General features: G+C 46.3%; 5 protein-coding genes across 5 annotated transcripts; 2 read left to right on the top strand and 3 right to left on the bottom strand.

Annotated features, from left to right (window-relative positions):
• Nucleotides 1–74: 74 nt before the first annotated feature.
• Nucleotides 75–5,926, bottom strand: gtf3ab (general transcription factor IIIA, b). Its single transcript, XM_047023580.1, has 9 exons — nt 2,595–5,926; nt 2,335–2,429; nt 2,079–2,175; nt 1,679–1,767; nt 1,342–1,415; nt 1,169–1,249; nt 565–797; nt 421–480; nt 75–348 (listed from the first exon to the last, which is right to left on the bottom strand). The coding sequence occupies exons 1-9, from the start codon at nt 2,706–2,708 to the stop codon at nt 220–222; spliced, it is 972 nt and encodes a 323-aa protein (XP_046879536.1). The 5' UTR covers nt 2,709–5,926; the 3' UTR covers nt 75–219.
• A 75-nt stretch (nt 5,927–6,001) lies between these two features.
• On the bottom strand, nt 6,002–8,023 carry rpl21 (ribosomal protein L21). The gene is made up of 6 exons (XM_047023605.1): nt 7,959–8,023; nt 7,409–7,487; nt 7,259–7,320; nt 6,975–7,087; nt 6,494–6,644; nt 6,002–6,125 (listed from the first exon to the last, which is right to left on the bottom strand). The coding sequence occupies exons 2-6, from the start codon at nt 7,473–7,475 to the stop codon at nt 6,036–6,038; spliced, it is 483 nt and encodes a 160-aa protein (XP_046879561.1). The 5' UTR covers nt 7,476–7,487; nt 7,959–8,023; the 3' UTR covers nt 6,002–6,035.
• Nucleotides 8,024–8,241: 218 nt separating this feature from the next.
• On the top strand, nt 8,242–13,316 carry usp12a (ubiquitin specific peptidase 12a). The gene is made up of 9 exons (XM_047023567.1): nt 8,242–8,627; nt 9,789–9,869; nt 10,025–10,238; nt 10,463–10,698; nt 10,839–10,915; nt 11,032–11,115; nt 11,390–11,587; nt 11,941–12,019; nt 12,674–13,316. The coding sequence occupies exons 1-9, from the start codon at nt 8,580–8,582 to the stop codon at nt 12,773–12,775; spliced, it is 1,119 nt and encodes a 372-aa protein (XP_046879523.1). The 5' UTR covers nt 8,242–8,579; the 3' UTR covers nt 12,776–13,316.
• Nucleotides 13,317–16,095: 2,779 nt separating this feature from the next.
• On the top strand, nt 16,096–17,121 carry gpr12 (G protein-coupled receptor 12). The gene has a single exon (XM_047023570.1). It carries the CDS (start codon nt 16,096–16,098, stop codon nt 17,119–17,121), a length of 1,026 nt encoding a protein of 341 aa, XP_046879526.1.
• A 3,213-nt stretch (nt 17,122–20,334) lies between these two features.
• On the bottom strand, nt 20,335–24,585 carry wasf3b (WASP family member 3b). The gene is given in 7 exon segments (XM_047024153.1): nt 20,335–22,347; nt 22,473–22,729; nt 22,731–22,778; nt 23,236–23,502; nt 23,637–23,818; nt 24,054–24,171; nt 24,452–24,585. Coding segments are annotated over 7 exon segments (1,164 nt in total). The 3' UTR covers nt 20,335–22,189.
• Nucleotides 24,586–24,739: the final 154 nt, after the last annotated feature.

Raw genomic sequence — 24,739 nt, 5'->3', positions numbered from 1 at the left:
TTCTACCCGTTGCCTAATTTTGTGTGTGCGCACATGCAAGAGAACCACATTATTATAGAACATGCCAGGCTGTTACTTTGCAGTAGTGAGTTTATTTCTATACTGTATTTAGTAAAGAAAATAAGTAAACTAAAAGAAAACAATTTGTAAACTTTAGAACTGAAAATATGTATGGAGTGAATGGAACAGCCCATCCTTGAACCCTTCATACAGAACACATCATGGAGTGCAGTCTACCAGACTGGTGTTGCGTAGCTTGCCAGCTAGTCCACTGGTTACTGCCTGTGTTGACCTCGTCACTGAGTCGCTAGTCTTCGTGGTGGTGGACTTCTTTTGACGCTGTGATTTCTGCAGAAAAACCAAGGGATGTTTAAACAAAAACAAAAAAACATTTCATTTTAATCTGGCCACCAATTTTACCTGCTTCACCAGCTTTTTCTTTTCAGGATCATGCATCACACCATGTCGCCTCAAGCTCTCCTGAGAAAGATTGCTTTATTTCAGAAAGGTTCTGCATCTAAAGATTTTAAAATCAAGCCCACACACACAAATACAAGAGCCCACCCTCATCACAAAGCTTTTGCCACATCCTGGATGGCTACAGGGGAAGTCCTTCTTGTGTTCATGCTCTCCAGTCACGTGGCTGTCCAGGTTGAAGCGTGTGGTGAAAGTTCTCTCACAGCCCTCCTCGGAGCACCGGAACAGCCGTCTTTCCCCCGAGTGGACCCACAGTTTGTGCAGGTGCAAAAACCAAGCCTCCCAGAACTGTTTACGACAGCCATCACACTGCAGTCGGACTGAAGACAGAAACAGTCAATGAGAAGAGTATCCCAATATGGTGACATTTATATAGGCAGTCAAGCCATGGGTACACACTCAAATGAAAGGTATTTTGCATTTTTTTTTTTAGTTTTGGCAAACAACAACAAAAATCCAAATCACAGGCTAGCAGGGAGTCAGATGGCTGAGCGGTGAGGGAGACGGGCTAGTAATCAGAAGGTTGCCGGATCGATTCCCCGCCACGCCACATGATGTGTCCTTGGGCTTCACCCTACTTGCCTCGGGGGGAATGTCCCTGTACTTACTGTAAGTCGCTCTGGATAAGAGCGTCTGCTAAATGACTAAATGTAAATGTAGCAGAAAATCTATAGGTGATGCATGTACACACCTCTGTGTTCCTTTCTGTGTTTCTGATAGTCAGTCCAGGTTTTCCCCTGGAAGACACAACCCTCCACCTCACATGGGTAACCTGGAATCCAACAACAACCCAATGAATTCTCCAAACACGTTCCTGCCACTCCGGTGGTCATTATCGAATCCAAGAGGCCCACAGCAACTCACCTCTGTGAACCTTCTCGTGGAACCGTAGCTTTCTTGAAGTAGGAAACTCTCTCTTACAGCCCTCCGCGTTGCAGCTGAAAACGAGCAGAAATATGTTCAAACGTGCGCAGATCTGGCCGCATGCAGAGAAGGCACCGTGGGTCATACTCACGCGGCCTAAAAATAAATATTTATTTTATTGTATTCCACTTAGTACTGCTAGTTTTAGTATAGTTAAACCACATATTTAAATTTAAGATTCCTATACGTTTATTGTACGCACCTTCCTGCCAAAGCAAATTCCTTGTCTGTGCAAACTTTCATGGCAAATAAATCCCATTCTGATTCTGATACTCACTGAAAAGGAAGAAGCTGGGAGTGCTCACACTTGTGAGTGTTCAGTTGATATTTCTTTTTGAAATCCTTCCCACAGCCCAGATGGTCGCACTAAAACAAAGCAGGGAGCCTTAGCACTTCAGTATGAGTAAAAAGTTTCCAACACATGAGTCATCAACAGTATTATGCAGCTGTACATTCTCCTACACAGCATCACGAGACAGCATAAGTGTTCATTTAACACCAGGATCATCACGTGGGCCTATGCAAACTCTCAGTAAAATAATACACCTGGTTTTAAATTAACACTGAATTTGCTGTGTAAGGAAAGATCAGGCCGGTCGGTCGACTCCCCAATGATAGAAAATGTTCCCATGTGTATTCAGAAATATACAGGAGACCAAGGTGTTGGTGTCATTCACCTTGAAGCGTTTCTCCTGGTGTTGGTGAATCCGAGTCATGTGGTTTTTCATGCTGGAATGAGTGGTAAAGGCCTCAAGGCAGCCTTCTGCTAAGCATCTGCAGAAAACAGATTGACAGTAGGGAAAGTTGTAGGTTAAGGATGTCTATTCACAGCAAGACATCACCAGTTGAAGAAGCCTCATGTTATGGAACGGGGAAGGTCATTGCACACAACTACATGTCATTACAGGAAATGCAAAGTTTCTAGAGGCTCACTTGAACGGCTTCTCTCCACTGTGGCTCAACTGATGTCTAGTGAGTTGGTAGCGGGTACAGAAGCTCTTTTCACATGTCTCGCAAGAGAATGGTTTCTGTGTTGTTAAAATAAGAAAACGGCAATAATTACACAAGCCATCCCCTAAGGATCGACCAAAAGAACCACGCAATGATATTTTACAACATTTTTCCCCGCTATCGCCATGTTCAGCTGTTTTAACTGGAGTGAAGCAGATAGGAGTTCAAGACATCTTACTCACCAGACCAGTGTGCTTGCAAAGATGGGCCTGTAATTTCCATGATTTACTAAATGTGCTCTCACAATTTACAAATGAACATGCAAATGTTCTCTGGTTTTGTAACCTTTCTCCCATCTTTAGAACTGAAAAGATGATCGTGTTATAACCAACAACAAAACAAGGGGCAGAACGTTTAACGGACTACCCCAAGCGACACACCTGTAGATAATTTATTGTATTGGGTCATACCAATTAGTTTTTCTTAAGAGGTGACGATACTGAAACTTAACAGCCTGAAGTGGGAAATCTGGAGCCATTTCACTTCAAAAAGTTATCATTTAATTTGACCGTTGAACCAATTTTCTTAATTTACATTTACTGGGAAAAGTGCTGCCCACCAGTTTTTATTTGATGGGCGACCATGTAAAGGAGAGATGCAATCCCATTTGTGGTAGTGTTTTGATCAGTAAATAAACTCGTAGCTTTAATTAAGGTTGAATGTACAGAGACTGATTTCGGTAACAAAAAGTCCGCATCAACCTAGCATAGGACTTGCTATCAGTTCCGTTTGATCGTTCATTGATCATTTATATGGAATGGTTTTGTGTGTTTTACGGTCTACGGGCTTGCCTTACACGGTGATTGATTTGGGCTTTAAAGCTGTCAGCCAGGCTCCTTGCAGTTTCTGCCTACCGTCTGTGTGTAGTCTAAGTTTAGAGACTGTCTCTGTTCATCTCACTCACGTGGAATTTACAGCACTAGTTGCAATCTTATCAACTTCCCAATACAGTCCTGTCTGTTGTAATTTATAGAAGACTAGTCTCATTTAAAACTTGTCCTTGTGTGATCTTTTTTAACCCACATACCCTTTACAAAACTAACTCTCAATACATTCTTAGCATCCGGGTCAAATCAACATGTCTGAACAAAGTCCTTTACAATAGACCTATATTTTTTTTATTCATGTGATTAATAGATAAACATGGAGGCTATAGTTAATAATTAGTTTATTCTTTAGGATTTAGTACTAAAATGACCAGGATGGAATAGGGACTCATTAATGGCAAGGAGAGAAGTTGACAATCCAATGGGACTATCTACCTGTAGGGTAAACATTAGATACCAGCCAAATATGTCCATGTCATGATCTCATGTGAAACCTTTGACTGAATTTTCTGAATGAGGCCTATTGAGAAGCCCAGGGCGTTACCTCTGCACCCTCCCACGCTTTGGGTCAGCGGACCTGGGTCAGTTGACATGGTTATCAACCTGCATCGGGCCCTGTCCGGTCCCCCCCCCCCCGCCCCCCCAGCCAGGGACAGGATCAATAGTGGGCCCCGTATCTGTGTATGGCCATGGTCTCTACTGATAACCACCAACTCGCATAGAGTATCTCTCTACCTATCAGCCACAGAGATAGTGTTTGGCCTGGGATGTTCTATCTCTATTGTATTTATTCCCCACTCCCGCAAACAATGTCATTGCATTAGACACAAAGAGAACCTTTAGTCACTGACAGTGCGTCCCAGTTTACAGGGGAGACTGAGAATGTACAACAGAAGACGAATAGAGAGATGGTTTGGGGAATCTCTACCTCTGCATGTTCCCCACTTTGCATCAGTCGTAGGTCTGTGTGTGTATGCTGTAAGTATGTGCGGTTAATGTGTAACACACAGTCGATACCACTGCTTTATGCTGCTAGGTTAGTTGACAGACTCAATCTGTGTGTGTCAAACATGTGTGATTAAGGAGCTCAAAGTGCTACACTGCTTTTGTCCACTCATCCCATCTCTCCTCCTCCTCCCTCATTCTCTCTGAATGTTTACTTTTTTTCTCCTTCGGTGACTCCCATAGGTCAGTGCTCCAGATGAAGGCCTATCCTGTCCGAGAGAGCAGATTCACACACAAAATAACTTATAGACTGGTTGACTTGGACTAGTAAGGGCACACAGCAGTCCATGGATGGACTGAAACTACGACATTCAGGAGTTTCACGCGGGATATAAAGTTCATCAGTGACATCAACAAGTAAACATCACTCTGAACACTTACCAGGCGGATTCCCAACACCCCTGGCTGTTATCAGAGTACCATGTAGGCCCACTGCAGTCTACACTGATCAATAGTGGCTTTGGCCGTCACCTGCCCAGTGATTGATGTCATGATATGGTGGTTCTGTGAGCCCCCTGATCCTGTTTGTTCAGGTTGTTGGGCAGTGATATGTTTGACATGGGCAGACCAAAGAGGACATATAAACCTTTGTGGGTGTGCGTACCCAAAATTACTGGTGTAGGGGGCTCTGGGAATGATGACAGGCTTCCATTTGATTTTCTAAAATATTCCATCTAAACATATTTTTTTCTTTCTTCTCTCTCTCCTTCAAGCCTGTCACTGTCATCTGTGTAGAGATTCAGTACACACCATCCCTCCTCTTACTCTCCCCAGCTGCTGCTCCTATCTCTGCAAACTGCTCCTAATTAGAGTAAATATTGAGTAAAGTACCGAAGAGGGATGAGATAACATATTTGTCAGATACCCAGTCAGCCATTCAGCCTCCACTGATTAAACAGCACACGTCAAGATAGGACAGGGGTGGTCCCTACAACACACACACACAGCGCCTGCTCAGAGTATACCGACCTATTGCTGGACCTACAAGACATTGCTTAAGACAAAAGTCCCACTATCCAAAGGTAACACGTAAGGCAACACTGTAGGCAGGATGCAAGCAGCACCAATGCTCATTTGTACTTGATGAAACAAAAGGGGGGATATTTATTGTATTATTCTCTTGATTGACAGATCCCTAAGAAATGTTCACATTTTGTAAGTGTTTGAGTTTAACCAGCTTTACACCAAGTCCGAGGAAGTTTCCTTGAACTCGTTTTATTGAGAGTGCACTATATCTTAATACACACTGCCCCCTGCTGCCAAAGCAACATAGCAATTCAGCTACTAAGGTAGAAAATCACTCCTATTTAGTTCATGCATCACAGTACTAAGTACACAATGTAACCTTCATAACTAGATCAAGGGCAAGTCTAGCTCATCAATGAGAGGTAAGAGGGTGTGTCATGGTAGAGGTGAGTCACTACTGATGTTTGAGCGCCTGCTAAACAGAGCATGGCACTTATCCTGGCACCCACCCCTCCAGTTCATTCATAAAACTATGATTATCATAGTTAATTCAAATACTCAATGAAAGGGTATATGTGGGGTGCTTTGAACTTCTCAGCAGTTTGTGCTAGTCGCTCTCAGATCGCCGGTGAAATAGAACGTGCGTTTAATTTCACATCACTTTCGTGATCAAAGGAGGATAATCATCACTGAGCAACAACACGTACAGCTAGTTCAGCCAACACCACAACCCCAGACCGTACAAAGACACAAGGAGACAAGAAGAGAAGGACACATGGATCCAGACCAGGTGTGTGTATAAACAATTTTATTTGGTCAGCGTATCTAGGCCATGAACTCGTAGGGGATGGGCTCCAGGAGCTGGGGCTCGTTGTTCTTGGTGCTGACGAAGTGGGCGTCACGGGGAGCCTCGGGCTGGGGGAGGAGGAACACAAGACATGAGCTCATCCATTCAACAAATCAATAGGAGACGACGGTGGCATTTCCATGAAAAAGGTAAACTATGACACTAGTATGGAATGCACGGATCATTGAATTAGCATTTTGATTTGAGAGCTCTACTGTTTACATATCGTTCCTAGCCACAAGAGTTGAACCGGTGTCATATCTGGTCTCTAAACTGCAATACTAATCAAATTAATATTTCTTCCCTTGAATAATTTCTTCCCATTCTGTCTCCACAACTCAAAATCATGTGCGACTGCAGGGGACAGGGAACCAACTTTTATATTTGGGAGGCTGAAACAAGTACTGTGTGTTAAACAGTCCCTCTGTTCACATACCTGGCGTTTCAGCTCAACCCATGTTCCCGCCTGCTTGGCCTCCATCTTCCTCTTCTCATTCTCCTTGACGCGCTGCAGGAAGCTGTCCCTGCTCTTAGAGTGCTTCACGTGCTCAATGCGCACATTGATCCTCTTGGCCAGGATTTTGCCCCTGAACACAGAAAGAAAAGTGATGGTGAGTCAGGGTTACCAAACAGAGGGGGGGTCGTTTCAAAACATCTGGAGGGGGATGATGTGGAGCAGTCTAAGCTTTAAGTAATTTGTCTCCTTGTGAACAACCCAGGCACCTAACCAGGTGTAAGACAGGGGTGTCTAAGGAGGGATTTTGTCCCCCACATGAATGACCACTTCAGACACAGAAAAGCCCTGGTGGCAAAGTGAAGACGGGGTTCTCTGGCAAGTTCCTTGTTTAATTAAATGTCAACCTAATGTTGGAGTAAAATTATATTTATCTTCCCTCGCCTGGTTCCATGGTACTTACTTAACCTGCTTGTTTACAATGATACCCACAGCATGTTGGGTTACATTGTAGACCCTGCCTGTCTTGCCGTGGTAACACTTATGAGGCATTCCTTTCTGGATCGTTCCTGTGCCCTGGAGAAATGAAAAGCAGTTAAGACAATCAGAGTCAACAAGGATGACATTTGACTTGTACAGGAGCAATAGAAAAATAAACTGACAACGCCAAAGGTCAGGCATAAACTAAGTTATATAGGACGGTTTAACAACTTAACATTCAAAACCGACATTTAAACATGCTCATACCTTGATATCGACAATATCACCCTTCCTGTAAATGCGCATGTACGTGGACAGCGGAATTGGGCCTGAAGAAAGATAAGTGTTAAAATCTCCGTCTTTTTTGACAAGCCTGTATCACATATAATGATCAGTATTTTAGGATGCAACACTCACCATGTTTGCGGAATTGCCTGCTGAACATGTACCTCGTCCCCCTCCTCTTGCCTCTGGTGTTCGTCATGATGCCTTAATACTGAGAAAGAAATGTTGACTTGGGTCAGACTACCGATTCTAGTAAAACAGGCGACTACCAACAATAGGCAAGCATTAGAAAATGTCGGTTATTTGCATAACGACGGCTTAAAATACCCAGTCGTTAGCAAACACGATTGCAGTCCTAAATATCACAATAACGTTCGCTGTTTGAATCGTCACTGCTAACTGGTCATTTCGAGTTGGAATATGCCTTGGGCCAGCTAGTTAACTATTCAGCCATCGCTGACTACCGTACTGGCTTTCTTACATTGCCTGGGCCCACATGGTAAGCCACGCTACTCTTCCCACTCGATTTTCATGTAATTGTGTGACATTGCAACGTACTACGAAGACCAGTTTCGCTACATTGATGTAAATTGCATTTTAAAGCGCTTATAACAACAACTTGCTGTGCAATAAGAATACAATTTAACGTCTAAATGACTTTAAAAAGCGGAGCACATCTTACCCCCGTTTGCTTTCAAGATGGCGGGTACGGCGGAAAGAGAGTTTGGAGAGGCAGGAAGTCGTATTCTGAAATACATTTTAGGAGTACGTTCAGGTCGCCTGAGCAAAATGTTGAAATAGAAAACACAGATCTAAGGTCTGTTTCGAATTGTATCATGACGCGCAGTTCACGGAACAGGGACCAGATACGCTGGTCTCGAATCAGATATTAACTGCTTGATTTTGTACAGTTTTTTTTTTTGGTTTGTTGATGACTTCAAGAATGTCTCAGCTGTTGCACAAATCAGTCTTGTAGAATTAGCCTACCTTGTAAGTTCTAGTGCTGGCATTAATAATCAAAGTGACAGGGCGGAGGGACTATTTGTTTTGTAGCCGGTAACTACGTATGTAGTTCTGTGTCACAGCCATTTCTTTGTAATATAACGTGGACTATCCCAAACATTACATTTTGTTCCTAGGATTATGTAGTTTGTACGAGGGAACACACATTGGAGTTGAATAAAGCTCTTCTTGCACGGCGCTAAGACCAAGGGGAGCTTCTATTGCCAAATCCAGCAGTGCACTCACGAGGGAGTCCTCCTCGTTTCTGCGCGGTGATTGGGTGGAAGATGGCGCTGGGCGAATGGAAATCCTAATGACAGTTTCCAAATTTGCCTCTTTTTGTACCATGGTGAGTAGATGACATTTTCTTACAAATTGTAAACTGACCATAGGGTTATAAGACACTCGCTGATGTATTATTATTAGCCTGGGTGACATAGAACGTTGTCAAAATCGTGCTCCACGTTGCTAGCCAAGCAAGGCAGTCAGTTTTCCCTTGCTCGCGCCCACTCTGATGACACTCTTGTTTTTCGCCTCACGCTCTAAGCAAACGTTTGCAGTTGTCATACTAGGCCCGTTTAAAAAAAAATGCAAACCTGGTGCTATATTAGGCGTACTATGACCAGCGATTAATTTGTGAACTTGACAAGTTACAGCGTTAATGCTTATGCTCCTCTTCATTCTGCATTGACCCATTGACCGCACCGCATTGCTCTGCTGCGGCTTTTCTGCACCTGGCAGAATTGCGTCTGCCCCCGCTTGTAGATGGCTAGTACTTAGCTAGCTAGCTAGATAAACAATGTTTTTAATGAGTTGTACTTCGATTTGAGAGACTCAGTTCACCCCAACCCTCTGCTTGTGGCGTGTGTCAGGCTTCACGGAAGAAGGTGAAACATTTTTTAACAAATGTATCACTATCCCCCTCTCTCCAGGTAAACGATCAACAGTAGCTGGCTTGCCAAGATCACGATGACTAAGTTAGCTTTAAACCACAAAGCTAGCTAAGCTATCTGGCTTTTCGGTCACAGTTCCTAGCTTCTGTGATTTGGTTATTACGTGTTCGATTTCTGCAATTAATCAAGCCACCTTAAATACCTCGTAAGCGCTGGCTATTTATAGAATTCACAACCCTTTCACAAGCAGAAAATTACTATTTAATGTACGTGACCAGCTGCGCAACTCTCTTGGCAGGTAGATTATCGAGTCCTTCCTGCCAGGGTTTGGGTTAGGGTAATTGGGCTAATCGCGATGTCCCACTCAAGAGTTCGGTATTTCTAAGTAGTTTTGACTTTGCTTCTTTTGTTGATGTGTGAAGGTGGAATAAACTTCCCTACCGGTAGTAAGAGGCAGGGCAGTAGGCCCGATTTAGATTATAGTACACTACGGGTGTGGAAACTAAAATCTCTTAATTTAGCAGATGCAGAAAAGTCACAATATAATAGTTGGGAAGGACAAACCTTGGTGTGGTTGAATCATGTGTTGGAATAATTTATTACTACTTGTATTCCAGGGCGCCAATGCCTCCGCTCTGGAGAAAGAGATTGGCTCAGAGCAGTTTCCAGTCAATGAGCACTACTTCGGATTGGTCAATGTAAGCAAACATGGCATTAAAATAGTAAAGTGTATGATTATAGTTCACACTACAAAAAAAAAATCACTTGTTAATAATATACACAGCAATAATCCACCTCATTCCGACTCTTGCTCGATTCCGTGTTTACATGCGTGTGTTTTGCCCCCATCTAGTTTGGAAACACCTGTTACTGTAACTCAGTGCTCCAAGCCCTCTACTTCTGCCGTCCGTTCCGGGAGAAGATCCTGGCTTACCGCAGCCAACCGCGGCGTAAGGAAAACCTGCTCTCCTGCCTGGCTGACCTGTTTCACAGCATTGCAAACCAGAAGAGGAAGGTGGGAGTTATCCCTCCAAAGAAGTTCATTACACGACTACGCAAAGAGAACGGTGAGAGGGGGGGAAAAGGGAGGTTGGTTTATGTTGTGGGTAAAGGGTCAAGAATGGATGAGGGGAATATCTGAGGTTTCTGATGCGCAGGTTTCAGAAAGGAGGAAGCAAGACTACCAAGTAAGAGGATGTGAGAGACTAAAATAAACTTGACGTCTCCAAATAATTCTCGCTTCCTCACCTCGCCCTTGTCTGTCCCCCCCCCCCCCCCTCCTCCCCTGCAGAGCTGTTTGATAACTACATGCAGCAGGATGCCCATGAGTTCCTGAATTACCTGCTGAACACCATCGCTGACCTGCTGCAGGAGGAGAGGAAGCAGGATAAGCAGAACGGTCGCCTTGCCAACGGGACGCTGGACTCCCAGAACAACAACAGCAACGCCGCGCCCGCCCCGACCTGGGTCCACGAGATCTTCCAAGGCACGCTGACCAATGAGACGCGTTGCCTGACTTGCGAAACAGTAAGCCACACCCCCCCGTCTGTTTCCATCCGCTACATCCATTTATAGTTACTGGAAGTGTTGTTTTGTTTTTTTTTTTAATGGCACCGTGTCTATTTTGGAATTTCCCTGATGTACCCTTGTTCTTGCCACCCTGTCAGATTAGCAGCAAAGACGAGGACTTTCTGGACCTGTCAGTGGATGTGGAACAGAACACCTCCATCACACACTGCCTTAGGTAACAAGAAAAACACCATGTCAGGATGTCACCCCTCCAACACCCTCACTGCATACTAATATCCTCACAGAGCTCAACATAAAACTAATGATCTCTCTCTGTGTTCCTGTCTGTAGAGGGTTCAGTAATACGGAGACCCTGTGCAGTGAGTATAAGTACTACTGTGAAGAATGTAGAAGCAAACAGGAGGCTCACAAAAGGTCAGTTGACACCAGGCGTCTGGGTAGACTGTCCATGTCTTGTGCCGGTCAAAGCCACTCTAACCCAGATGGCTGAGCGGTTAGGGAATCGGGTTACCAATCAGAAGGTTGCCGGTTCGATTTCCGGCCGTGCCAAATGACATTGCGTCCCTGGCCAAGGCACTTCACCCTACTTGCCTCCGTGGGGAATGTTCCTGTACTTACTGTAAGGCGCTCTGAAATAGAGCGTCTGCTAAATGACTAAATGTAAAATGTCCTCCCGGTCCCCTGCTAGGATGAGAGTGAAGAAGCTGCCTATGATCCTGGCCCTGCATCTCAAGCGCTTCAAGTACATGGAGCAGCTGCAGCGCTACACCAAACTGTCCTATCGTGTCGTCTTCCCGCTAGAGCTCCGCCTCTTCAACACCTCCGGAGACGCCACCAATCCAGAGAGGCTGTACGACCTTGTCGCAGTCGTGGTGCACTGTGGGAGGTGGGTGGATTGCTGTTTTTACACTGTGGCTTGTCCACATATCTGAAGCTTTATTTATTTATTTAACGGTTGTCGTGGTTTCGGTTATTGTCGTTGTTTGATGATTTGAAAAGGTATGGGCAGATTTAGTTTAGGAGTCTCTTTTCCTTTGTGCTGTCACTGATATTGCAGGACACTGAAGGTGAATGCAATGTGGTGTCTAACTCGCCTCCATATAGAGATGACCACAAATAGACTGTCTGTCTTTTTACTCTTTCTCATCCAAATGAATGACATTTCAATGTCAAGTAGTTCAGGTTGCCCACAGACTTTGGAGTATTCTGATTACTGAGTGACGCTCTCTCTCTCTGCAGCGGTCCAAACCGAGGGCATTACATCGCCATTGTAAAGAGTCACGACTTCTGGCTGCTGTTTGACGATGACATCGTAGAGGTGAGTTACTGTTAATCAGTTTCCCTAATGTTCTATTCCTAAATTAAACAAAAAATAAAATTATATCTTAAGTCTATAACATGTTTTGTTAGTTCAGTGTAAAGTGAAAAAATGACTGGCTAGGAATTCTCGCCAGCACCAGATCTCTGAAGGCTTACATTTGTGTCTGTCGTGAACGGTAAACGATGGAGAAGTGTCTGATGTTAGTATATATGTACTGTGTGCACCAGTGTTTGTTCCTCTACCTCTTCTGTACAACCTTGTACGATGGATGATGAGAGGATGAGGGAGAGAGAGAGAGAGACAGGGATGATGAGAGGATGAGGGAGAGAGAGAGAGAGACAGGGATGATGAGAGGATGAGGGAGAGAGAGAGAGAGACAGGGATGATGAGAGGATGAGGGAGAGAGAGAGAGAGACAGGGATGATGAGAGGATGAGGGAGAGAGAAAGAGAGAGAGACAGGGATGATGAGAGGATGAGGGAGAGAGAGAGAGAGGGATGATGAGAGGATGAGGGAGAGAGAGAGAGAGACAGGGATGATGAGAGGATGAGGGAGAGAGAGAGAGAGAGAGAGAGACAGGGATGATGAGAGGATTGTACGATGTCCATGCGTCTGACCCCTGCTGAGCGGTGTCACCTTTCTCCCTTGGTAGAAAATCGATGCTCAAGCCATAGAGGAGTTCTACGGACTGACCTCTGAGATCTCCAAGAACTCAGAGTCTGGATACATCCTCTTCTACCAATCCAGAGACTGAACCTGGAGGAGAGAGCCTCCGTTGGGCAGCAGGAGACGAAAAAATAAAAATATTAAAAAAAGCTTTGTACCCGCAGCGGGAGGTGGAGGGGTCCTTGCAGCCCTTATGGTGTCATACCTGCACAGGTGTTATTCAGACCTGTGCATCAGAAACAGACCCTGCAGCCCAGCCTCAGACCAAACCTGCACCCCTACACCACCCACCCCGCCCGCCCGACTGCCTGCCCCCGCCCCTAACCCCTCCCGCGTCCATCACCCTGGCCGGAGATGGGCTGCAGTGGTGTCAAGGTTGAGTTGACAGCTTCAAGGTGTCGTCAAGAGTTTAAAGACGTATACAAAGAGGGTTGTACAGAGGCTGTGGTGAATGATGCTCTGGTTTTAGCATGGGGGGGAGGGGAGGGGCGCTAGGGGGGGTATTTAACGATTCATATGTTGTACTATTGGCCAGGTGTCTGCTCTCCCACACACTGTAACTCTGCAATGCTGCCTGGGGCTCAGACCAGTGGACTGGAGAGAGAGAGGGGGGTGGAGAGGGGGGAGGGTGGGGTGGAGAGGGTGGGGAGGAGAGGGGGGGTGGAGGGTGGGGTGGAGAGGGTGGAGGAGAGGGGGGGGTGGAGAGGGTGGGGTGGAGAGGGGGGAGGAGAGGGGGGAGGAGAGGGGGAGCCTGTGTGTGGAGTATAGAATATTGCAGGATGTGTATTTCTACAGTGTACAGAATGGTATTTGTATAAATATTGAAAGAAAAAGATATTATCATAGGAAAATGTTGGAACCTGATGAGAAGACGTATTGACACTATGGTGCACTTTTGATACCGTTTTGTAGATGTTGGCAAGTTTAATGTGAGGGTTTGCTCGAAACAGCCTATTGTGAAATCCTTTTCTGTTTTAAAGAAAAATAAATATAAACAGATGCATATAACACATTGTATTTGGTCTTTTGTTGTCGTCAGACCGTAAACGTACAGTCTGATGATTCACAAGGAAACATAAAATAGTATTGTCCTTGTCTGGGTTTCCCAGACTTGTTAAGAAGATCTTAACGCTCAGAGCTTCCTTGGAGCGTTCTAAGAACGCCCTAGAACGCTCTTAGAACGTTCTTAAGAAGCTCTTAGCGTTAAGAGCTTCTTAACGAATCTGGGAAACCCGGCCCTTATCATTTGTGCTCGTACACGCTTATGGGTTCTGACGATGACTCATACAAGCTCAACATTGCCCCGCAGTGGTGTTAATCAGAAATGACACCTTACTGCGTTGTGATTTTTAAATTATATTTAGACTCAGACATAATGCTTCTTTAAAGCCGGTACTGAAACAATCAAACTTAATGCTTTTCGTTTGTTTTTGTCATCTATGGGCAACTGATTTTAAGTCAGCGTGTGTAACATTCAGCAGTTTAATTTCATTAACGTGCCATGCAAGTAAAAGCATTTTGGTACATTGAAAAACATATATGGGTATACTGAAGATTATGGACAGAAGAGGGATGTGGAAGGGGGTGGATGTGGGTGACACAAATCATGGTAACTGTTAATAGAACAGACTGAACTAGAATAGCTGAGCGTCTCAAGGGACAAGGATGAAAAAATACGGGAAAACTAACAGCATCACTACAACGGCGGTTTTAATACACAACTGAAATACAAAACTAAAGCACTGACTCCATATAGTGCGAATAACGTGTGGTCAAGTTCATATTTGCTTATTGATTTGCACCTGTACCCAATATCACACAAGCGCAGTGCATCTATAGGCTAATGTCTGCGCCCTTGAGAAGCATGCAGAGAGTTGAGAATTGAGCTGTTGTCCTCCGAGACGGGTTTTTGTTCAATACAGCCCGTCTCCAAGTCTGGCCCGTTAAGGACTCCAGCACTCCCCCCCCCCCCCCCCCCCCCCCCCCCCCCCCCCCGACACACACACACCACCACCACACCCCCCTCCACACACACCACCCCCCCCCCCCCCCCTCCTCATCACCTCCTCCCGCTGCTCTCCTAGCTGCCTCTTCTTGCACAGCCGCAGTCCAAAGCGATGCTCTGTTGAATGGAAAAACCGTTCTGCTTTTCTTGTTCCATCACCGCTTCAGAGAAAACATCCCGGTGCTGAATCTGGCACCTGCTGCCGCACCTGCCGCCGTCATAAACTAAGAAAAACATGATAACACAGGGTTGTCATTCCATTTAGACGGGCGTCTTACCTCAGTTTTAAGGTAGGCAAAAGCATCTTTGAGTGTGACGTTGGCTGAATGTGAATATGGACTGGGCTGAAAGAAAGCTTTTTTTTTTTAAGTACTTCTTTTGATTTTTTGGCATCTTAATGATTGTTCTTGTGATATAATTTTCTTATAGGCTATCACATATACATTCAGGAATTAACCATAGAACCAATAATAGCTGTTTATTGTATTCTATAGTCAACAAGCAGATACAGCAGAAACAGCAGTCGCGCATTGAAGATGTGAAATGTTACCGGCCGGTACCGGCAGGATGTTATTAATATCCATCCTCATGCAATCTGTGGCTTTATGCCACAACACCTGCATTCATCAAATAATCACAAGAAGGCTATAGGGGGTTTTCTCTCAGTATGGTACATTTGAGTCAAGGCTTTAGGTTTTGGTAAGAGAAAAAAAATCACAATGTATTTTAAAATGAGGACATTAACATACACGGAGGATGTTGTTTCAACACCCTACTGTTCATATGAGTCAGTTTTTGAGGCCTCAAGCGTGAGGCACCAGTTGAAATACGATTGAATGTGGGTAGCCACAGATGGCGGCCTCTGAATATTTTGAATAAAGTCTGTTCTTAGGCTGAGGACATGATGCGTGTTATTTCTCTTGGAAACGTGTGAGTGCAGAGCTGTAGTTTCGGTTGTTTCTCCTCTTGCTTTTCCACAGGCTTTGATAAACATAGTTCAGACCTTGCTCCTTTTGTTTTAAACTGTGCTGACCTCTCATTGTGTTGAGTGTCATGCCAGACAATGGGAGCAGTTAGGTGTAAATCAGTTTGTAACTTCCAAAACAGTGCAGGGTTAGGGTAAGTGTTAGTTTCCCAAACTTAAACCTCTAGAAGACAAAAAAAAAACTAAACGGAGATTACCCCAATAGTTTGAATCTCTGGAGAAAGGCAAAGGAGGGAATGTTTTAAAAACAGAATCAAATCAAATATATTTGTATAGCCCTTTTTACACGCAAGCATGTCACAGAGGGCTTCACATGCGCCCATAGAACTGCCCCTGAACCACATGAAGTCAGAAATGTCCATGAATTTGTACCTTATCACAACATTACATTGACATTTATTTTCAGACGGGAGGCACAATGAGTGACGAGCCACCAGTCACCCCCAGCTGGTCAACCCCTGACCCCACGGGGTGGGCTAGCAGTGGCGGGGGGCCACTGGAAAACACAACCATGGGGACATTCTCACCAGCAGACTCCCTCCCCCCCAGCCAGCTCCCCCTCCTGGTCAACCCCTGGGACATCGTGCTGTGCTCCTCAGGGACGCTCATCGCCTGTGAGAACGCCCTGGTGGTGCTGGTGATCTGGCAGAACATTGCCCTGCGAGCACCCATGTTCCTGCTGATCGGTAGCCTGGCCCTGGCCGACCTGCTGGCCGGGGTGGGCCTGGTGCTTCACTTCACCTGTGCCTACCTGCTGCAGTCCGACTCAGCCCAGCTGCTCACCGTTGGCCTGGTGGTTGCCTCCTTCTCTGCCTCTGTCTTCAGCCTGCTGGCCATCACCATCGACCGTTACCTGTCTCTCTACTACGCTCTCACCTACAACTCGGAGCGCACGGCGGCGTTCACCTACACCATGCTGGTGCTGCTGTGGGGGTTGTCCCTCTGCCTGGGCCTACTGCCCGTCACAGGGGTCAACTGTCTGGACGAGGAGTCCACCTGTAGCGTGGTGAGACCGCTGACCAAGAACAACGTGGCGGTGCTCTCCGTCTCCTTCCTGTTCCTGTTTGGCCTCATGCTGCAGCTGTACGTGCAGATCTGCAAGATCGTCATGCGGCACGCGCACCAGATCGCCCTGCAGCATCACTTCCTGGCGGCCACGCCCCACTACGTCACCACCAGGAAGGGCGTGTCCACGCTGGCTATCATCCTGGGCACCTTCGCCGCCTGCTGGATGCCCTTCACGGTGTACTCGCTCATCGCAGACTACACGTACCCGCCGCTCTACACCTACGCCACCCTGGTGCCCGCCACCTACAATTCCGTCATCAACCCCGTCATCTACGCCTTCCGGAACCAGGAGATCCAGAAGGCCCTGTGGCTGGTGTGCTGCGGGTGTGTGCCGGCCAGCGTGGCCCACCGGGCACGGACCCCCAGTGATGTCTGACCCTGGCATGCAGGTGCCCTGGATGTTGGCTGCTACACGGCTCTGTGGGGAGGCCAGTTCAAGCAGCAACAGAAGGAGGAGGGGTTAGGGGGTCATTTGCATGGCTCTGTGTAGAGGGCTTGTTTCAGCCACAGTATTACAGCTCAGGCAACTGCAACGAGCCACGCCCTGGTCTGCCGATGGCGCTGGGACAAGTGGATGCGTCGATTGGCAGGCAACAGCTGTAAATAGAATGTGATTACGGTTTTAGCATTCTAGAGCTTTTGTTGATGTGAGCTTTTCTATCTTCAAACGAGAGGATATTATTATTATTAGACTATTAAAGATGTGCCACAGTGGGTGCGTGCGTAAACGAGCACGGCAGATTAAGAGCTCACGTGTTTGTGCTAATGTGACGCATGGGTAGAGAAAAGAGAGATGGGGCCAACAAAGATGCAGCCATTTTCACAATGAAGGCCGGCTGAGGCTGGAGCATCGCGTCTCGCTGCACTCCGAACGTGCGTGGAAAGCTAAACAACCACAGAGAGCTAAAAATAGCTCGGGCGCTCACTGATCCGCGGCTTGCGTCCTCCACAGACACGAAGGAAAGAAATCAAGCCGGAGCGAGCTCCTCACCTCACAATCTCTCTTCATTTTAAATTTGGCTTTAAAAACCCGCACCCTGGAGCGTTTGCGAATGTATGATACTGTTTTCCTTGCCAGTTGTGTAAGGTGAAAACTTAGCCTGCCGATATTCACCGGTCGATGCCCCAACGTGCGCAATTAACCCCCCTCTAATGCCTTTAAATTATTACAATGTGATGATGTAATGCTATTTTATCACCCCTCCGCCCTTTTTGTCATTGCATGAAGCAGGCCTCACGTGTTTAGCGTTCACTTGAATGTAAGGGATTATGAAAGGACTCAAGCTAAGTGCTCATGCCCACTGGCTTGGAAAACGTTGGGAGTTGAATGTAGGGCCTCTTTTCATTCATTAGGCTTGAAATGACCCCCATCATCCAGTGGTCTGCCTGTCTGGACACGTGTAATGCAGCAGTGGGCTCTGTTTCACAGCTCTGCATTCATTTTTAAATGTTTATTGTTTTCTACAGTCCACATACATGATCACACCTCATATTATCAGCTTCTCTGTACCTCATATGTCTTGCAAAAAAACAACAACCTGAGCTACAATCATCAATGGATGCTAAACCAATCAGAGTGAAATGACTGCTATGGCGCTACCAATGTGCTGCAAAGTGTATCCTATTAGATGAACCCTGCCCGACCCCACCCCACGCCAAACCATGTGAACACAGCTGGGTATCCCAGGACAACCAGGAGAACGCAGCCCTATAATGCTACAACTTCTAATATCCGTTTGCTTGGATGGGACAGCCATTGAAACGTCCCTTTCTTCCTGCTCTGACTCTGACTTCCTTCTTGCCTCATCTCACCTCTAGTGCATCAGGTACCTCCTGTCCCTCCAGAGTTTGAATGTGGAAGCCTGGTGTTTTTGTCTCCCAGTCAACACCCTTCAACGTCCAAGCTGAACCATCTCCCAGGGTCCAGGGTTGGGGAATTGAACCATCTCCCAGGGGCCAGGGTTGGGGGATTGAACCATCTCCCAGGGTCCAGGGTTGGAGGATTGAACCATCTCCCAGGGTTGGGTAATTGAAGGCGATGTGCAGACCTGTGAATCTGTGCTCGTCCAGAGGACCCCCCCATTCTGCCAGATCATATCATTGAGCAGCAATAACTAGCCTGGCCGCTAGTTATTATCCATCTGATGGAAAGCAATACTCAAACAGCAATAACTGTCTCCCCGCTCCCCGGCAACATGACCACCTCCTGCAATCAAATACGTCAATAACCATATTCCCACAAGGATGCCTAATAACGTCTAACATACGACCATTCAGAGCTAAAAACTCCTATCTTTAGGACTTATAGACACCCAGGACCTTTCCAAATGGGATTCAAGGGACTGTATCACTTTGTTGACTGCCATTATTACATGTTATCATGATTCACTATGATGTCACTGCCTCATTGTCCTCCAAGAAGTATTCTCTATGATCAGGCTTCGGTCATTCCTAGTATCTGACAATGGTTTTCCATTGCATTGGCCTTTGTGAGCCTAAGAAGTGTTTTTGAGTGTTGCATTCTGAAGTATCTGTGAGTATGTGAATAAGGACAACTTGTGTGTGTACTGCAGTATGAGTTGCATGTTGTCTGAGTGTGTGCATGTGTGTGTGTGTGTGTGTTTGTAATCAGTAGCTGCACGTCTATCAACGGACAGATCTGAGGAAGGACTTCCTGTGTGACCCTGTGACCTTCTAGGGGTTTGGCTTCCAGTCTTTCCAGTGTTCTGAGAGCTTCTGGCTCGTAGGACTAGATGAAGAGGGATTTAAACACACAACCCTGACTTTTCAGGAGCATTCTAGCACTTCAAGCCCAAACTGGATGGAGTGCAGATGAAAGCAATGCTGAAATGTCCAAACCAATGTGTCAGTATTTCTCCCTCTCCCTTCCTTTATATGCCCTAACTATTGGTCCTTGAGAGAAATTTACAGTATGAATAATTTGTTTTGTTCAATTGATTTTAAACCCTGCCCCAGCACAATTTTACCTGAGCTATTCTAGATTTAATCTGGGATTCTATTGCCTCATCTGAATATAGTATTATTCAAGACTATTGTTTATTTGATTTATCGAATTCCGTGGATATGGCGTGCTGAGGGTCATTATGACCTCATGCATGGTGCTACCCAAGTGTGAGTCTTTAAGTCATGATGAACCGACCCTAAATCCCGACATGCCACATTTAGCAGAGGGCAGGATTGACACGGCAGGTTTACCTGATGTACATTCTAAGACCACTTAAATTGGTTGTTAAATAATACAGTGCTTACTCTGTGCCCGAGGGAAAAAGCCAGCGTCACTACCTGATGAAGTTGTACGGCAGAAAATTGTATGAGAGGGCAAGGAGAACTATTTGCCTAGCTCGTAGCTTGTAGATGTGGGAGAAGAGGAGTGTTGGATAAATCCATGTGAAACTAGGTCTACTCTGATGGGGAAATAGTCTATTTGACAGGCTACAACAGTATTGTCAGCAACGCCATTTTGAATGAGCTTTGGTGAGCTTTCCTGGTTGGAATGCATAATAATAAGGGCTTCCCCTCTAGTAGAATAAAGGACCTCTCTTGTATAGATACGGAACACTTATTATTTATTACTCAATGTTGAACAACGGTGCACTGTAAACGCACATATGAATATCATATTGATTGTACAGAGGAATGAGGTATCATTTGGGACTAATAATTGATTTTGTGTTCAAGGGGACATCGCAGGGATGGTGTGCTGTGTGCCCCAAAACCAGAGCTAAATACCAGACTGCAAGTCAAAGGCCTCAGAATGTGTGTGTGTGTGGTTGGGGTGGGGAGAGAGGACCAGTAGAATAACAGCATCTTGTTTAGGCGTATGCATAGTGTTAAATGTGAAATGCACTTTATTTTTTGATGAAAAATGGCACAAGAAATTATGTATCTGCAAAATGAAAACTAAACGATAATCAACATGCACTAAACTTACTGAGATATTGTAAAACATTGTGTGAAGGTGGTGTATATTTTTCCAACGTGTTAGTGGTACTTTTTATTGCTTTGGTTAGTTTCCTGAATTGAGAGATCTTGTTAATTTTGTATTAAAAGAATGTGCTGTGCATTGAAGAAAAAACATCTCTGGGTTGATTGTTTTGTTTATACACTGGCTTATGGCCTTCCCCCTGGTTCTCAGTTGCCCCGGCAACCCTCTTCTCAGCTGTATCGTTACCGTGGAAACTGCGTCTCAGCATCAGGGCTGAGTTGTTCCTATGACAATGATGGAAAAAAAAGGAGGCGCAGACACAGATCTGTGATGGTTACTACGCCTCGTGTTTTTTTTTTAATTCTTCACAGGGGTCAAATGTCACTGAGCTCACATCGAAATAGCCATGGTAACCCCCCATCCAATCAGCAGCCTCCTTCCATCTCGCTACATCTCTGCCAGGCACCTTCTGAGCAGATCACACACTCATCTGACGGTTCTCAGTCACATCCTGTAATCACTCACCCTCCGCTCGACCAAGCCCCCTCAGGACATACCAGCCCCTCGTTCCTGTTCACAGTTTAGAGCGACAAACAGAACTACTGCCTGTAAGTTCCAGTTGCTAGGAGCTACACATTTAAAAACAAAGTCTTGTTGCAGTATTACCTTATTAACAAGTGTTTCAGTAAAAACGTTAGAAAAGACAAGACCAGAGGGCCCAGAGAGAGGCCCAGAGAGAGGCCCAGAGAGAGGCCCAGAGAGAGGCCCAGAGAGAGGTCCAGAGCGAGGCCTAGAGAGAGGCCCAGAGAGAGGTCCAGAGAGAGGCCCAGAGAGAGGCCCTCTACCTCGGCCTTCAGACAGCCCCTCTGCTGCCCATGAGATGAGCTGCTGCTCCCGAGAGCCACTGGGCTGCTCTGGTGGCGTTCAGAGCCAGCCAGAGGGAGCCAAGTGTCTGCTGGGGTGCACTTGTGAAGCCCTCAGAGTATCAAGAGCACACTAAAGGGTGAATGATGCAGAGTCCAACATGAGGTTTTAGAGTGGTCAGTATTAACATTTAGGATTGGCGCGCGTGTGTGTGTGTGTCTCTACAACTGAGCTACTCTCATATAGGGCATATCAAGATAATCGGTTAACATTTTTTAATGATTAAACAATTCCAGAATTCTAGATTGCTGTCCTTCTTGAACACCCCCCCCTAGTGGTTCCAGTTCTGATGTCTCTGATGCAGTTTGGGATGAAGAGGTTTAGTGTCCAAACTCACAGCTAAGCTATCAGAGCTACACACAGGTGCCAAAGACTAAGCTCACGACAAACCAGCCCACGTGTAATTGTGTGTGTATCTTAGGCGTGTATGTAGAAATTTGCAGCAGTGATAAAGTGTGCATTCACAATGTTGAGTGATCGACTGATTGGTATTGTGTGCGTGTACAAGTGTGTGTGTACAGGTGTGTGTGTACAGGTGTGTGTGGATGTGTGGACATGAGCTTGTCTGCATTTCTTAGTCGGACCAGTCATTCTCTTCCAGTTCAGAGTCGTCTTCAGAGTCGGAATATTCCACAGCAATGCGTCGAGACAAGATGGTGGCCACATCATTTCCAACCGGCTCCCTCTTCGCCTGCTGTTCCTGCTGCTCTTGAACCTTCTTCAACTGGATCCCTAAAAAACAATTGACAAAAAAAACACTTAGTTTGGAGACACCTTACCCTGTCAGCAATTCCCTGGCATATCACCTGTCCCCTGTGGAGATCTTCACAACCTTCCGTGTGTAAACAGATATTTACCCATGCGTATGGCTGCCAGTAGGTCACTGCGAGCATCATTAACTGGCGTGGAGTCAGCGGCCACAGAGGACATCTTGGGCGTGGCAGAGTGGGAGGAGCCAGAAGGTGGGGGTGGAATGACTGGAGGAGGGGGGGCCGCCAGGGAGCCGGAGAGGGGTGGGGGGGGCGGGGCATAACCTCCAGCTGCACCCATTGGGCCTGCAGGAGGAAGTGGACCCCCAGGGGGCGTGGCAAAGGCAGTTTGAGCAGATGGGATGAGGGGGCCCAGGGGGAGGGGCTCCAGAGTGTCCATAACCCTCCATCATACTGAGACGGAAGAGAGAAAACAAATCCATTAGTCACCACTAGGATTGTTTTGTATAAAAAACATAAATATATATTTGACAACTTTTTGTGGAACTGCTTTGTCATTCTACTTAGTAGAAGTTCCACATGAAACCACAAGGCGGCAGCATGTATTCAGATTTCCTAAATAGAACATGGTAGATAAACCTATCGATGCTTATGCCAGGAAAAGTTGACTGATACCTGTGTTACAGGTATAGGCTTATGTCGAGAAGTAAGATCACTTCCCTCAATCACAAGTCATTATATCCGTTTCCCTTCACCCTGCTACCAATTACTTAAATTAAAGCAACAAGGACCTATATCAGTGTGTGTGTATGTGTGTGTAAGACAGAGAAAGAGAGAGAGAGAGAGAGAGAGAGAGAGAGAGAGAGAGGGGAGAGAGAGAGAGGGAGAGAGAGAGACAGAGAGAGTGTACCTGTAGTCCACAGGGGGGAGAGACATGGAGCCGTTCATGATCTCAGTGGGAGGAGGAGGGGGCGGGGCCTGGTGTGGCCGTCCCAGGGTCCCGCCCCTGTAGGCCATGGCTGCAGCTCTGTAGTCGTGTTCACCCCCCAGGGTGGCATGTCCCAGAGCCATCTGGGCAGCCAGGACGCTGGGAGGAGGGCCAGAGTAGGTGTGGGCATGGCCTGCATGGTTCATGGCACTGGGGTAGTGGAGATCCATATGTTCGAGGCCATGACCCCTGAGAAAAAAAAGAAAGAGACACACAGAGAAAGAAAGAGATTGGAGAGACAGACAGAAATATTAAGTGTTGAGAAAAATATATATGTGCAAGTGTGTGATAGTTTGACAGTGTGCGTGTGTGTGTCATGGCACCTGCTATTTGGGGACAGCGTGCGCTCGGACGAAGCTCCTCGGTGGATGGTTTGGCAGAGGCGATTGTCGGGCCTCAGCTCCTTATCCAGCGCCATCATGTTCCACTCCTGACGACGGTTCCTGGCCTTCCTCACCTTCTTCACCTCCCTCTGCAGGGTGCCGTCCACACAACGCTTCTGCTCCTGTCAGGAGAGAGAGAGAGAGTGTGACGATGGAGGGGGGAACTCTCCCAGAGAGGTGGAAAGAGAGACGGAGAGAGAGAGACAAAGACAGGATGGCAAAAGGGAGAGATGCAGAGAGAGAGAGAGAGAGAGAGAGGGAGAGAGAGAGAGAGAGACCGAAAGAGAGAGAGACCGAAAGAGAGAGAGAAAGAGAGAGAGAGAGGACGACAACTTCTCTGTCGTCACGGTGACAGACCTTCTGCTTCCTCTTCTCCTTCCTCTTGTCCTCCGTATCCTGCAGCATCGTCTCCTTCCAGAGGTCGAAGAAGTAGGACGGGTCTGTGTAGAACTTCAGCCCCTCCTTATGGTCGTCCCTGCAGACAACGACACGACAAGCACAAGCACAATCACAAAGGGGTTTTAATCGCCATGAAAGTTTGCACAGACAAGGAATTTAATTTGGCAGGAAGTTGAATCTTGAATAGTGGTGTACAAGTCTAACTATACTAACGGTACAAAGTCTAACTAATACTGGGGCTGTAAGAATTAAGAATACAATAAAAATATACAAAGTTAAGTTGCTAAGAGATTTGATATTGTACAGGAGGCGTGAAGAAGAGATAGAGGCAGGGCAGAGGAGGTGTGTGTGTCTACCTGTAGATAGACAGGATGTTGAGGGGCGGAGGTTTGTCACTCAGGTTGTACATCTCTTTGACAGGGACGGGCACGCTGCTCTTGGACACTACCTGCTGGTCCTGCGTGGTCGAGCTTTTGAACGCCTTCCTCATGTTGATGTCCTGCAGAGAGACTGGGGCCAGGGAGAGAGAGAGGAACAGAAGGAGACAAGGAGGACGAGAGCAAGAGAAGGAGAGATGGAAAGAGAAAAAAGGAAGATTGTGGTTGTGCGTGTTCCTGGGAGAGAAGAAAGCAGCTAGAATTTCA

This window comes from Hypomesus transpacificus, chromosome 8, assembly GCF_021917145.1.
Source record: "Hypomesus transpacificus isolate Combined female chromosome 8, fHypTra1, whole genome shotgun sequence".
Classification (NCBI taxonomy): domain Eukaryota; kingdom Metazoa; phylum Chordata; class Actinopteri; order Osmeriformes; family Osmeridae; genus Hypomesus; species Hypomesus transpacificus.
This window is presented reverse-complemented; position numbering and strand designations above follow the sequence as displayed.